The 14781-nt window shown below is 43.4% G+C and overlaps 1 protein-coding gene across 1 annotated transcript; it reads right to left on the bottom strand.

The window, feature by feature from the left end:
* Nucleotides 1-476: 476 nt before the first annotated feature.
* On the bottom strand, nt 477-11280 carry palb2 (partner and localizer of BRCA2). Its single transcript, XM_031289029.2, has 13 exons — nt 11084-11280; nt 10640-10748; nt 10470-10529; nt 10174-10354; nt 8116-9585; nt 5815-7310; nt 5557-5709; nt 4927-5009; nt 4547-4696; nt 3821-3937; nt 2472-2559; nt 2133-2317; nt 477-1140 (listed from the first exon to the last, which is right to left on the bottom strand). The coding sequence occupies exons 1-13, from the start codon at nt 11104-11106 to the stop codon at nt 903-905; spliced, it is 4353 nt and encodes a 1450-aa protein (XP_031144889.2). The 5' UTR covers nt 11107-11280; the 3' UTR covers nt 477-902.
* Nucleotides 11281-14781: the final 3501 nt, after the last annotated feature.

Raw genomic sequence — 14781 nt, 5'->3', positions numbered from 1 at the left:
TGAGAAAGGGATTTACTTCCTTACTTAGGCCAATGCTGGCAGGATAAATAGCTGTTTGCTTTGATCAAACTTGTAATCTTTGCCATGAACAACAATCACACAGACCTACACTGTCTGTTCATGTAATAATAATAATAATAATAATAATAATAATTATTATTATTTGGACGGGATTGTTTACACTTTTGACAACTAAGAAACAGCATTTCCTAACTGTCCATCTTCTAAAAATATAAATACAGCATGTCTGTGGCCAGTTAGCTCAGTTGGTAGAGCAGGCGCACATATGCAGAGGTTTATTCCTCGGTTCGAGTCCGACCTGTGAAGGTTTTCCTGCATGTCTTCCCCCCTCTCATATCTCAGCTTTCCTATCCAATAAAGGCAGAAATGCCCAATAATTAAAATAAATAAATAAATAAATACAGCATGTCTAAGACGGTTTTGGTCAACTTTAGCAATATAAAAGTAGACACAAATACAACAGAAATCACAAATGTTTAATGTAAATTATGAAAACAAACTTTGGCAACACTTCTTTTTCTTTAAATATAAGAAATATAACTATGTATTCAAGTAACCACAGTAAAGAACAGTCAAAACAGCAGCAGTAATAAAACACAAAGGTGTAAAACATTCTCACACAATGAGGTTCAGCGTGTGATACTGGCACTCTAAAAACATTAGTGTAGAAAGGCTGGAGGAGGTTCAATTTAGAAGCACTCCACCTTTAACAGTTCAGTCTCGCTGAGGTTATGTTACGTTATAAAGACCATGACTTTTTGAGTTTACAGTATATTGTTTAATCTTAGCAATATGATGGCCTAGAATATTAAAATCTTTATGTAAACATTCATGTAATGACAAAATGCCATTCTGATTTGATAAAAGTAATCAGAGTTTCTTTAATGTTGATGGCAGAGTGAAGCCTGACTCGTACTGTAACAGTGTAGAGTAACGTCTCCGTTGTGATGTCCAGTCACCAACGTACCTCCACCGCCCCATCGAGCCAGCTGCCAGCCTTCGCTCTCAGGAGCCCACACCATCCTGGAGGTTGCCCGCTGCCCGAGGTCCCACACACACACGCAGCCACTCTGACTCAGGCCAACCACGCTGGAGCTGTGAACATCAGCTTCACACAGCCTGCAGAACACAGAGGCACATGGGAGTGGTAGTTACATGGATGTATATGTACGGAGTAGAAATGATTCGATACCATTTTTTGCTTACTGATACCTGAACTTGTGTATCGGCCGATACCGAGTACTGATCCGATACTAGCGTGTTAAAAGATACATATATTTTATTATGTTTTAACAGCTGTATACTACTATCCCTGTATGGATGTGATATGGTTGCTATCATTGTTGATAAACTCTTTGTGAAACATGAACACTCACAAACAATGAACTTTCTTTTATTATCCAGTTTGACAGCGAGTCATAACGGAAAAAGAACATAAACAAACTATTTTAAAGTGCTCATATTATGCTTTTTGGCCTTTTCCCTTTCCTTTATTGTGTTATATATCTTTTTGTGCACGTTACAGGTGTACAAAGTGAAAAAGCCCAAAGTCCACCCCAAAGGGACTTACCATCTCCAACAGAAAACACTGTTCACAAACTGCTCCAAACAGCTCTATTGTAGTCCAGCCTTTACTTCCGTGACAAACGTGCATCACTTTGTAACACATTATAATGCTGGCCTAGCTGCTAGCATGGCACTCCCTGAATACTCTGCAACTGACAAGCTAGCAGTACTTACTGCGCATGTGCGACTCCCAACAAAGATGGAACAGAAGTAAGATGTCTCACTCTGTAGCTAAAACAGAGAGCTCAACACACAGGGTGAAAAGAGGAGCTGCAGCAATGTGCACTACAATAAAAATATGGTGTTTTCTGACAATTAAACCACATAAACCTATTCTGGTACAACCTCTAAATACAATTATGAACCTGAAAATGAGCATAATATGAGCACTTTAAAGTCGATTTTCTTCTGGGCTAAATTAGGTATTGGATCGGTGCATAAACTCCAGTACTTGCTGATACCGATACCAGCGTTATAGGCGGTATCGGAGGCTTTTCTGATACTGGTATCGGTATCTCTAATACAGAGACACAGAAACATCTCACCTGCCAGACCAGGCTTTGGGTGGATGCAGCCGAGTAGCCAAGGCAGATTTTCCACTCAGAGGGTTAACGGCGACCAAAGAGAACAGGGCGGTCTTCTTCCTTTCCTCTTTTGAACACATTTGATCTTTGGCTTCTTCCTCCAGAGAGCTGAGCAACTGATGCTGCAGCAGGACAAACAACACTCCCTGTGCACCAACACACACACACACACACACACACACACACACACACACACACACACACGAGTAAAATCATCTGAAGAGTGAGACAGTTATGGTGGTACAGGCAATTTCACGACAACAGCCAGCTCCCCTTTGCATGCAAAGCACATAGACTTACACTGTAAGAGTATCCTCTGAGACAGGAAGTGTGTGATAAACCATCTCCGAGGATAATTCTCCGCAGCTGCTGTCCAGTCTTTAAATTCCTGTGTCACAGAAAATACATTCAACTGTAAACAGCAGAAGTGCATGTGAGAGCCAAATCTGGATGCTATTCTAACGATCAGTATTATTTCTCTCAAAGAGGAAACGTGTTTATATGTTCTCAACATTTAAATTAATTCCGTTAATTCTCATCCAGCTAATTTGGTTATTTAAACGCAGTTGAAGAGAGTTGAAAACGTGATCAGCATTTGTATTAAATACCTTATTCAGATCTCTCAAAAAGCAGCTTTAATTGCTAAACAATTTTAAGATAAGTAAGTTTTGCAGTTAATCATTTAAAACATTTGAATGTTCAAATGACAAATTCCCATTTTTCGTTGCTCACAGTATCTCAACCTAATTTTGTATTGGTTCTTTTTTTAGTGTATAGCCTTTTCTTTTGTTGCATATTTTATTGTGTGTAAGTATTGGCAACTCAATCAATTTAAACCAAGGGACCACATTTAACGTTTACATCCGTCTGGTACATGCTTTAGCCCAAGCAACTAACAACAATGGCAGTACACCCACGTAGGAACAACAGCTAAATGTCATAAAATATTTTAAAGTGCCCATATTATGAAAAAATCACTTTTTCTAGGATTTGGGTTGTTATGTTGTGTCTCTGGTGCTTCCACACACATACAAACTTTGAAAAAAATCCATCCATGCTGTTTAGAGTGAGATACGGTTTCTGAATGTGTCCTGCCTTCAGTCTCTGGGTGAGCTGTTCAAAATCGGCACGGCTTGTGATGTCACAAGCCGAAACGAGCAGGCTAAACGCAACCATTAGCTAGCATGCTACCTAGCAAAGCACTGCTACAACACACACAAGTTCACCATAATCTACAAAAGAACTACTTACATGTGCACCCTCATTTAGAAGTCTCCCAGCTAATCCTGCCTTGTAACTGACTGAAGTTGTAGAAACAGCCTTTCTTTTACTGTCTATGGAGCTAGCTAGCTGACATGATCTACATCTGAGCTACTGAGCATGTGCAGTGCAATCAAAGATAGTACAGAAGAAGAAGAAGAAATGAGGTCTCACCAGCTGAAAAGAGGATCTGCAGCAGTGAGAGAGAGCGTTGCAGTACAACAAAAATATGGTGTTTTTTGAAAATTAAACCATGTAACCCTATTCTGGTACAACCTTAAAATACAAGTATGAACCTGAAAATGAGCATAATATGGCTGCTTTAAGGACCTTTTGCTGCGTGGTAACAATTAGTATGGCAATGGCTTCTCCGTTACAATCTTCCTTACCAGACGAAGAGGTTTCCGCCCTCATCTGTGCCGATCAGAGCATCTGAAAGTCCGTCCACTGGAGCGAGGGCCCCAACACAAACGCCCGGACACAAGAGAGTCTGAGAGTTCTGTGTGCTGAGAGAGAGATGAGACACTGAGATATCTGTGCAATGATGAAATAACTGAGATAGAACAAATACGCCAACTCTGTGTTAAACGTGCGGTATACTCGCCGCAGCCGACCTGTCTCGCGCCAGTGTGACGTCATGGGAGCGCCGTAACTGTTTATACTCGCGCGTGATGGTCGCGACACTAGTTGCCGTCTCCTCCTGAACAGAGGTGGCGCAACTCAGGAAAGGCTACCGACTTTGCTATTTCTACGGACTAGAAGAAAAAGGTAAACAACGGCAGAACTGGCAGCAGCATTAACGTCAATGTTTCGATTTGATTCGATGAGCTACTTCGTCGGATCAAGCCTTTCATTCACCATAAAAGAGCTCATCTTAACCCAGTAAGTTTACAAGAGAGACTTGCAGTCACTCTGAGAGTCCTGGCGGCCGGTTGCCCTCAAACTCGTCCATGCTTCCTGTTTCTGCTTTGTCGTGCGCCGCTGATAAAAAACACAGTGGTGCACGACCTCTGGTCACGCACTTAAAATGCTGGCGCGCCAGCGAGATCTACGTCATTTTGACGTCACATTGGTGCGCGACAGGTCGGCTGCGGCGACTGTAAAAAGGCCTTTACCTGCCACTGTCTGACAGCGTAAACACCTGCAGGGTGGAACCAGATGCTGAGTGGGAGGAGGTAACAACTCTGGACTTAGACACACCCACAACAGTCTGGACGACGCCCTCACAGAGCAGCACCTGCAAGAGGCTGGAGCACGACAGCATCCTGTGCACACGGACGACCGACACACAGTTACATTTAAGATGAACCCTGAACCAGCTGCCTGTGGAAACAGCTGGTTATTACACAATTAATAAACACATTTTCAGATGTCCAGATGAAAAATGCCCTTGGATTAGCACTAGGCTTAATACTTGTCCAGACAATTAGCCAAACATGTAAATTTTAATTTAAATACATGCCAGAAAGTATGACTGAGTGTTTGATTTTTTTACCTCACTTCTCTGATTTCCAACTGACCCAGAGTCACACAGATCAGCCCAGCAGCATCCGGGACAGGAAACACATTGATCACTGGCTGTAAACAAACAGAGAAATTAACCATCCACATAAAGAATTCTTTGTAAGTTTGACCGAATTAATGTGTGCCATATTAGAAAGTGTCACATTTCGTCCTTAAAACAGGAAATGCGAACTCTTGTCCTTTTTTTAAAAATATTTTTTTGGGCATTTCCGCCTTTAATGGATAGGACAGCTATACATGAAAGGGGAAGAGAGAGGGTAAAGACATGCAAGAAATTGTCACAGGTCGGACTCGAACCCTGGACCTTCTGCGTCGAGGCATACGCCTCTATATATGTGCGCCTGCTCTACCAACTGAGCTAACCTGGCCACCTCTTGTCCTAATTTAGTGCCTTTAAACAGACTTCCTCCCTATTTATTTTAAAATATATATATATTTTTTTTATTTATCGCTTATTAGTTTGTCTTAAAGAGATTTTTTTTGCTTATTTAAATCCAGATCTGTGACATCTTTGTTGTGTTTATATGAACGGTGTTTGGCTTCCCTTTGTGGCGCTAGTGCACGGAGCTCCCTACGCAGTCACACACACAACCACACTCACCTCATTGAAGGCCCAGGTGTGTGTTAAACTCCAATCAGAAGCGGAAGTCTGACTCCAGAGACACACGGCCCACTTTCCGGCTGCTACGACACACAAATGGCCTGAGGATCCGGGCAGACAGCATGCATCCACCAGATAGCCGCCTGCTGGGGCCTGAACACACACATACGCACAGCTGCAGATACACACATTTCCTCTGCAAATAATTGCCGACTTTAATTCAAAACTGCACGTTGCAGCCATTTTACAACCTTTTACCTTCAGCGTGTGTGTGCATCTCATCATGTGTTCCTCCGCGGTCTCCTCTGTTCTCAGGCCCACCTGCCCACTGGAGCCCTGTGGCTGGATGCTGGAAACTGTCGTAGGCGGTTCAACCCTCTGATCATCTGCACATAACGGCACGGATGAAGCCTGGATCTGACCGGCGGGGGAGGTGGTGGGCTGGCTAGAGAGGAGGGATGGACAAGGACAGAGAGCTGGAGGGGACAGGGCTTGGGTGGACGGGCTAAGGCGGGGAGCCAGGGTGAGAGGTGGGGCAGTGGGAGAGGAGGTCAGAGGGGGGTGGGGGGTGAGTCCTAGGGATGGTAGTGTGGGGCTGTAGGGGGGAGCAGAGGAGGGCAGGTGTGGGGTTATGAAGGGGCAGGGTTCTGATGCCAGAGGAGGGCTCAACAGGAGCTGAGCGTGCACTCTTGTAGAGTCTGGATTTTTATTTTCCACCAGTCTGTCTCTGGGAGGACTTGTGGTGGTTTCATCTGAATCTTTGGCAGCATTCAGATGCGGCACAGGAGACTCCCCTGGAGCTTCACTGTTCTTACAAAACTGTACAGCAGTGCAGCTGTTAGAAGGTTCCTCAGGGGTTTTCTGTATAGGGCAATCTAAGGAAAGAGTCTCGATGATGGCTTTGTTTTCTGTGTGGTGGTTTGTAGACCTCTGATCCTCCAAAGGATGGACTACACCAGGACACACAGTTTGTTCCTCTGATGAAATGACGAAAGACTCTTTTATTTGATGTTCATCTGAGCGCCCGATGACGTAATCATTCACTTTGCCTGCAGGTCTGTCTGCAAAGTTGATGTGAGGCTGTGGATTGACAGGGTGGTCAACAGTTCTGTGTGTGTTGCTGGCTGAGACGCTACTCTGGCTATGTGTATTCAGAATGGCAGTATTTTGCTCTACATATTGATCGACGCAGTCAGCAGCACAATCCTGAACCACAGACACAGATTCTGTTGAGGTGGTGCGAGTCTGACAGTCTGGGTAAAGGTTTTCAGTCTGCTGCTCTCCAGGGATTTTCATAATATCTTGCTCGGCTGACCCCTCAGTTATGGACTGGCTTGTCAATTTATCTTCATGCTTGTGCTCTATTGACAAGTTCTGGAAGTCTACAGGCCGTGTAGCAGCTTGTTTTGGTTCAGTGGGGTGGGGTGAGTTGGCAATTGTGGGCGTGAGGCTGAGCGAGAGTGGAAGAGGCATCATTGTGTCACTGCTGCTCTGGGTGTCCGAGCGCCGGTTGCTCCTGCGCGAGTTGTGAGAAGGCGATGTAAAATATTCAACTCCGGAATCCACAGCGACTTGGCGGAGCTTGTGCAGCTTTAGGGAAGCAAACTGGTCATCGGGGAGATGGAAATCTTGCATAATGTCAAAGTTCATCAGCTTGTTGACCAGCGGGCCGGGGGACAGACAGGGGAGAGGAAACAGAGAAGTTTGGGCAGGTGAAGAGGAGGGCAAGAGGAGAGATTGCAAGCTTGCTGCACCTGCAGGACACAAAGTGAAGGATAATTTAATAGGAGGCAACAGTTTCAGAGTTGTCTTTTATCCATTTATTTCTCTATTTATTATGTAATTTCTACCTTTGTCTCCTAGACACTTTTATTTGGAGGTTATGGGACACATACACAACACATATTTTAATAGACATGTGTGGTTATACAATGTAATGTCTTGTAAAAGTAGGTTTTAGAGCTGCACTGATAAGTTAATTAATTGATTAGTCAAAAAAACAGAAAATGAATGTGCAACTATTTTGATCATCAGTTAATCGTTTTGAGTAATTCACATAGTAATGTGAGTAATGACTCTTGGAAACTGTGATGGACATTTTTCACATTTCACAGACAAACCATTTAATCAAGAAATCAAAAAAAAAAAAAGGGCATATTAATTGATAGTGAAAATAATCGTTAATTGCAGCCCCAGCAGATTGCACTACCTTGAAAGACTATGATTTGTTTTGCAAGTAACGATGACAATAAAGTTGATTTGAATTGACGAGTAGAGAGAATATGCTCGCTGTGATGATTTCAATGACATACTCTATATGACAATATGTCAGCCAGCACCACAACAGTGGTTATCCGGGTTATCCGGGCATTAGCCCCCCCCCCCCAGCAGGGGTAATGAAGATTACACCAGCCTTTAAATCATCTTTATAAAATAACATTTTACTGTATCCAAACCTGTAATTACGGTAAATCAATATTCTAATCTCAGCAAGACAAACCTGTAGACCTCATTCTCTATCACTGACACACACAGATATAGTCATAATACAAGTCTTACTTCTACTCGTCTGTGTGGATCCGTTAGTCGCGTCGCTGCTCTTTAGAAAGATGGGAAAGACCTTCACCAGATGTCCAGAGGCAGAGCTGACCTGAGCTCCATCAACTCCAGAGGAAGGCTGTGTGGCTGTGCTGAGGATAGACACAGACTGGGGGTCGTCCTGCATCGGAACAGCTTCTCCCAGAGTGAGGCGGGGCTTTGGTCCATCAGCTGCACGGAGAGACGAGAAGGAAGAGAGCGGGGAGCTGGTTGGCTGGGGATTGTGGGAGGTTTGTCCAAGGCCTAGTCGATGCGTGTCTACAGAGCATCGCGGGGTCTGAGGCCTCCCTCTGCCCCTACCCCTTCTCTTCCTCCTGCCTCTTGCTGGACGAGCAGTGGTGACCGTAGGAGAAAGACAAGAATCAATGTCGACCTGATGACGTGAAGCTGAGATTTGATCTGAAATCTCACTGGAGCTCTGACTGTTCAGCTCAGCAGATGTGTCAGCAGACTGGGATTCCATGCGGGGATCTACAGGTGCAGTCGCCGGTGAGGACAAACCGGTCCCAGTGTGTTGACCTGATCGTTCAGCGTCGTTCAGGCGTGTGCGCCTGTTCAATCCTCTGCCGCGGCGATGTCGTCCAACGCTGAGCTGGGAAAGTATAACGGCCTGCATGTCAGGCTGGCTCTGTGAAAATGTCATACGTCTTGTGGTTCGAACGTAGTACTCCGCTGGGAAAAGTAGTCCTTCCACCAGGGTACAGGAGTCCAGGAGACCCACACCCTTTACATCATGCTCTCCTTCAATCAACTCCCTTTTTTCTTCTTTTATTTCCGCAGTATTATCATGATTTTTTTCACTTTCTATTTCCTCTGCTGCATTTTTTTCAGTGTCTTTATTACTGCTGTCTTCACATAGCCTTACATCCCTCTGCCCTCTAGTATTCCTATTTTCCTCTCCTTCCTCTGTCTCCTTATTTCTTCCATTTTGTGTGACATCTTGTTCCGTTCCTTCAGTGTGTATAGCAGGGTTCCAACATGTGAGCAATAAAGAGGTTGACTCCGATTCTATTTTCCCTTCCGCTCTCAACTCAGTCTCTTTTTCCCTTTGTCGGCCTTGTATCTCTTTACCCGCAATATCTCCTGTTTCAGTTTGACCACTAGAGTTCCAGTGTGTAAGCAGCAGAGATGGAGATTCAGAGTCTGTACCAGAAAATAGCTCTTCACTTTCATTCACCACCTCTGTTCCCTCCATTTTTACTCTCTCTCCACTTCCTTCTGTTCTAACAGTCTCCATCCTTTCACTCTGGCTCCGTCCTTCCTCCCTGTTGTCTTCTGTGCTCCTGCCAGCACTCCTTCTTTCCCAGCGCAGGCGGCTGCGCTGAGACCTGAGGCGCAGGGCGGGAGTCGATCTGTGACCTTTAGCTGTGTCATGGCTGGGATCTGGGGTTTGTGGGCAAGCAGCATTAGAGCTTTCCGAATTTGCTGGACCTGGTAAAACATCAGAACATTTGTGAATTCTTACTTGCACTGTTATTACAAGCAAACCATGGTCTGCTTCTCAAAAAGACTGTGTAATATCAGCCATATTATAAGAAGTTTTGTTTTGGGATGGATAGGCATGGGAGTAATTCATGTTTCAAAACTGCATAAGACAGAGTAGAAAAATCGACAAACACATGTATACATACAGGTGCACATTGATCAAATTAGGCACCATGACAAGAGATTATTTTTAAGTGAATTAGAAGGAACTACTCTTGCCTCCTCCCTTCAACCTTATCTGCCAATATCTCCCTCCCCTTTTTACACAATCTTCCTAGACATTTTCTAGCTGCTTACAAGCACACTAACAAAAACAGTAAGCCTTTAGTATGACTAAAATAGTTATATCTGGATTGCATGTAAATTTGAATGATTCAATATAGTCTATTACACATACATATATAACCAGCTACACTTTTGACAAATCTATTCCCTGTTTCACTTTTTCACTTTCAAAACTTTTACAGCATACATTCCTATCTAATGTGGAAGATATTTCCTACCTGTACTAGCAGCTAATTAGGACGGACTCACCTCCAGTGTGTCTCTGGCACTGAGCTACGCTCGGGGCTGTCCCTTTGGTGGTGTTCAGTATCAATGAAGATGGGTGGGGACAGGGGTTGGATGGCACCTCTGGGTCTCTCTGGTTCTGGTGGTCCTGCTGACTGATCCTGCTCCCCACATGTCTCCGCACTGCGTCCAAACGCTCAGCACGCTGTGAGCAGATCAACGTGTGTGTGTGTGTGTGTGTGTGTGTGTGTGTGTGTGTGTGTGTGTGAGACAGAGAATTTTTACACTGGGCTTATAACAGTAAAGTGAGAGACTCTTACCTGTAGCCTCTCAGCTGTCCTGAGGTACTCCCTCTGTAACAGTGCCAACTTCCTACGAAGCTGAGTGGGGTAAAATGTTAATATGTCAGCAGCAGTCAGAAGACACAGAATTAAAAGTTAATTGTGGCACTTATAGATTAAGGGTACAGACACATGTACAGTAACGTTACCTTTTCCTTATCATCACAGTGTAGTGTGGTCCTTAGCTGCTCCTCACAGTGCATGTTATCTTTACGCTGTTCTGCAATCTGCTCACTCGGCCCTAACATCCAGGACACGCTTACAAAACACACATACACGACTACAAGTTAAATGTAGCTATAGCACGTCTAATATGACATTGGTTTAGGTGGTGCATCTTACGTTCCATGTGAAGTTATTTGTTAAAAAACGTTAGCTTAACATAGCTAGAGAGCTAACGGTAGCTTAATAACGTTAACTTACAGTTCGAACTTAGCGTTATTTTCGTTATGCTAGCCAAAAGCACACACACATATTAACGTAAAGAGTTGACAGCAAAGTTGTCTACATACAAATGCACCTAGTTCGTTGAAATGACAACTTGCCCATAAACGTATATTAAAATGGTTAGCTAATTCGTGGGGGAGACTTACAGTGGCGCCGCCGGTGTGTCCATTGAAAGTTTATTTTGGTTATCGGTTATCGATTTAGTTCCAATTTCCCGCGACTGCCTCCTACAGACTTGAGCAGTGGAGCGTTGATGACTCGATCAATCCGGTGCGGTGACTCCATAGACAGACATAAGACTCTGGTAGGAAGGAAGCAGGTAATGGGGAATGAGAAATGTTTAGCTAGCTAAGTTAAGCTAACGTATAATGAACTGAAAGTTTAGTTTCGTATTCACTACAAAATCATATAGCACACATTAAATAACTCCTTAGTGAAAACGTACAGTACGTAAAGTGGTTTAAAATACCAACATTTTTGAAATTGCTATTTATAATGGAAGATATTTGGGTATACGTGCAGTTTAGTGTCACAAATTCCCCATACAGTGTCCTTAATTAATTATGAACCTGCTAAACCACCTGTGCTACCCTAAGTGCTACTCAAATAAGACCCTCATCATTTGGACACTCAGTTTTTGGAAAATAATTTGTGACACTAATTAGTGTCTGAACACTAAAACTGAAAAAACTGCACGTAAGCCAGATATTTGACAATTCACCTTTTCAAGCGGATATAACTCTATACCCGTTAAACTTGTCACATAAATTTAGAGTCCGACCCATAACATGCTAAAATTACCTAGTGTTAGTTTACTATTACAAAATTAGATACAAAAAAGGTTACGCTATTTTTTGGAACATAACGTCAGTTGGCACTAATATAACTTTAGCTAAGTATTAATGCAACAGAAAAACACCAGCCTGTTCCCTTAAAATAGGAAGCAGAAAAGTATAAAGTGAGGGGTTTCCTTGAAGTAACCATTCACATCACTAAGTACAACTATGTACGTTGTACGTACAAAGATTATACAGTAATTTTATTTATTTATTATGTCTGTTTTTATTTAGTTTCAGGAAGAGGAAACCCAATAACGTATTAACAAAATTGAATAACAATGTATTCACGAGTCAGTCAAATATTTACACTTCATTTAGAAAGAAAAAAACCTAGTCAAACTTTGCTAATCTGAGCTGTCTAAAAATCACACAGATAAAGAATGGGGACATATGTGGAAAGCATAGTCAAGAAAACCTCACAGACCAGATGCTCATCTTTAGGTGTCTGTGACATATTTGCAGGTGACTATGTTGCAAATTATATTAGTTAAATAGATTAGAATAGAGATGTGTAAATGCAAACGTTTGTTTTTTCTGAATCCCCTTATGAAATCGAAACAATGCAGTTTGGGTGAATCTAATTAGTCAATTAATGGCATAACTTAAATTGAAATTGTAATTGTAGACCATGCAAGTATACACAAGTTTTTGAGCCGTTTCCGCTCTACATCCTCCCGTCGATGCAATCCACTTCCATTCTGGCGGGCTGGGTTTGTTTTGATAGCTAGCTCCGTTGTGCCAACAAAGCACTGATTATCGCAGTGACAAAGAGGATATAACAATTAATTAACTCTTCCTGCTAAATGGCCGCTGTGTGTGAGTGATAGCGCGGTCAGCGAGCTTGTTACGCCCGCAATCTCTTACTGCAGTTTCCAGTTAATCTTATAATGGATATGTGTGTTGTTATTTAAACAAACGATCGGGGAAATAAACGCCTCTTGTCCGCGAGTCTCATTGATAGAGCCTGCGGCTGGATGGAGCTCTATCAATGAGAGCTAGCTAGCCTCCTCTTAGACCTCTGAAACGAAACTCCTAATGTTCACAAAAATGCATTAAATTGAAATCGGACACCATAGTTAGCTTGGGGTAGATGTTCTATAAGTGGCATGACGAAATTCAAACTGTAAATATACGAAAGTTATGCCGGCAGCTGGCAGCCAGCCAGCTCCGGAGCTCCGCGGAGCCCCGGTCGTCCAATAACCGAGAAACGGTGACTTTCACTGGGTATGGAGTTTGCCTCTTGTTGTTGACTGTGTTAATTCGGGTGGGGGAGAGTAACGCCATCTCCAGTCAAAGTAGTAGAACCGTGTTCCCAAGCTAGCATCGAAATCGCTGTATTTACACCGGCAGACGCTGCGCAAACCACTTCCGGCGGATTTGGCGCGTGAACTTGTGTATTAAGAGAACTGGATACAGTGTTCGGCGGGAAGCCCCGTACGTTCCAATGAGAGTGCTCAAAAGCGCGTAAAGCAAACATGGAGCTCGGCTCTTCCGCATTGTTGGCCCATAACGCTGGTTGGCTCACGATGGGCATGCACACTAGCAGCAATTTGTTTGTGTTGTCGTAGCAACCGGTAGCAACATGCGCGTTCATGAGCTCCTCTCTCGTGTCTCGTACAAGTGGCGAACTCATGAACTCGCCGTTTTCATTGTCTAAAATATTCACTAACGTTAAACATTGTGTTTTCGTTGTTTCCGATCGTTTACATGCTTAGCTAAATAAACGATAGATGTATTTAGCTAGACAACCAAGGAGATTTAATAATTATGTTGTGCTACTAGCTAGCTAGCTAATAACTAGCGCTAGCAGTTAGCCTGCAGTTTCGTGAACAGAGCTCCTCCATGGCTTCAGCTCTCATCCACGTTACAAGCTTTACAGCATACAGCCCTCGGATGTATCATAAGAGAGAACCAAGGCGATGTAATCACTATGTCTATAGTAACGTTATGTAGGCATATAACTATCTATGTATAGATCTTAATACAGCCATGCTAGCTACCCCTGATGTTAGCAACTAGCTAGCTAGCCGATAGCCCGCCAGTTTGGGAAACGCTAATGACGTTACATCCACGTAGCTAACAGGCTTTACAGCATAGCTACATACATCCCTCAGATGTATCATAACTTCATAAGATAATACCATGGACGTATTAATAGAACACATGGTGAATTACAACCATTAGCTATATCCATTATTACAGCTAGCTACATGAGCTCGGGAGAACAGTCATGTGAGCGGGCGGGCGCAGTCCCGCGGCGCTGCTTGCGTCCACTATGCGCGTTCATCATGACAAATTTAATAATTCTGGATTTGCTTCTAGTGAATGTTAAAAATGTTAAAAACGTGACGTTTTAAAAAAGGACCCTTTCAGTGTTCGGGCTGGTAAGTTGATATACCCAGAAACAAATTATCCGCTGAAATATAGACGTTTCTTTCGCCATGCAAAGTCTATGTGAAAAGTCTTTCTGGGCCATGGGGTGCAGTACCACCGTTATCCGCTAAGCCCATGGTGGCTTTTAGACTTGGCGCTCTTCCTGGGGGCTTGGGGTAGACCATAGACTGTATATAAGAATGGACCAACAGATCCCGTTGCTCTGGGCGGAGACCAGTGAAGGCCAACAGAAGCACTTTTCTGGTGATGGCTAGGGTTACTGCGCAGCCTCCAACTGAGAGAGACGACGTAAATGTGCCGTGAGCAATGTGTCTGAAAGTTGCAAGTCTTCTGCTAGCTGTGCCAAGAGAAATCTCAATCATTCCCAATCTTGCAGAGACGGAGAGCGTAGGTATATGTAAGGAGATAACATAGGCACAGGCTAATTATTGCTAACTAAAATGCTAGTTAACATTAGTAATTACACTTAAACAGCTAATGTGAGACGAAACTGCCTGCGCGCTTCTCCTGTACTATATGGTAATTCCTCTACTATCCGACAGTAAGTCGCGTGGTTATGACACAATCCTATTTTTACAAAAACGTCTGCTACGGAGCCATAACGTGAGGTA

The sequence above is a fragment of the Sander lucioperca genome, chromosome 4, assembly GCF_008315115.2.
Source record: "Sander lucioperca isolate FBNREF2018 chromosome 4, SLUC_FBN_1.2, whole genome shotgun sequence".
Taxonomy (NCBI): domain Eukaryota; kingdom Metazoa; phylum Chordata; class Actinopteri; order Perciformes; family Percidae; genus Sander; species Sander lucioperca.
Note: the sequence above shows the minus strand (reverse complement) of the source record. Positions and strands in the feature narration are given on the sequence as shown.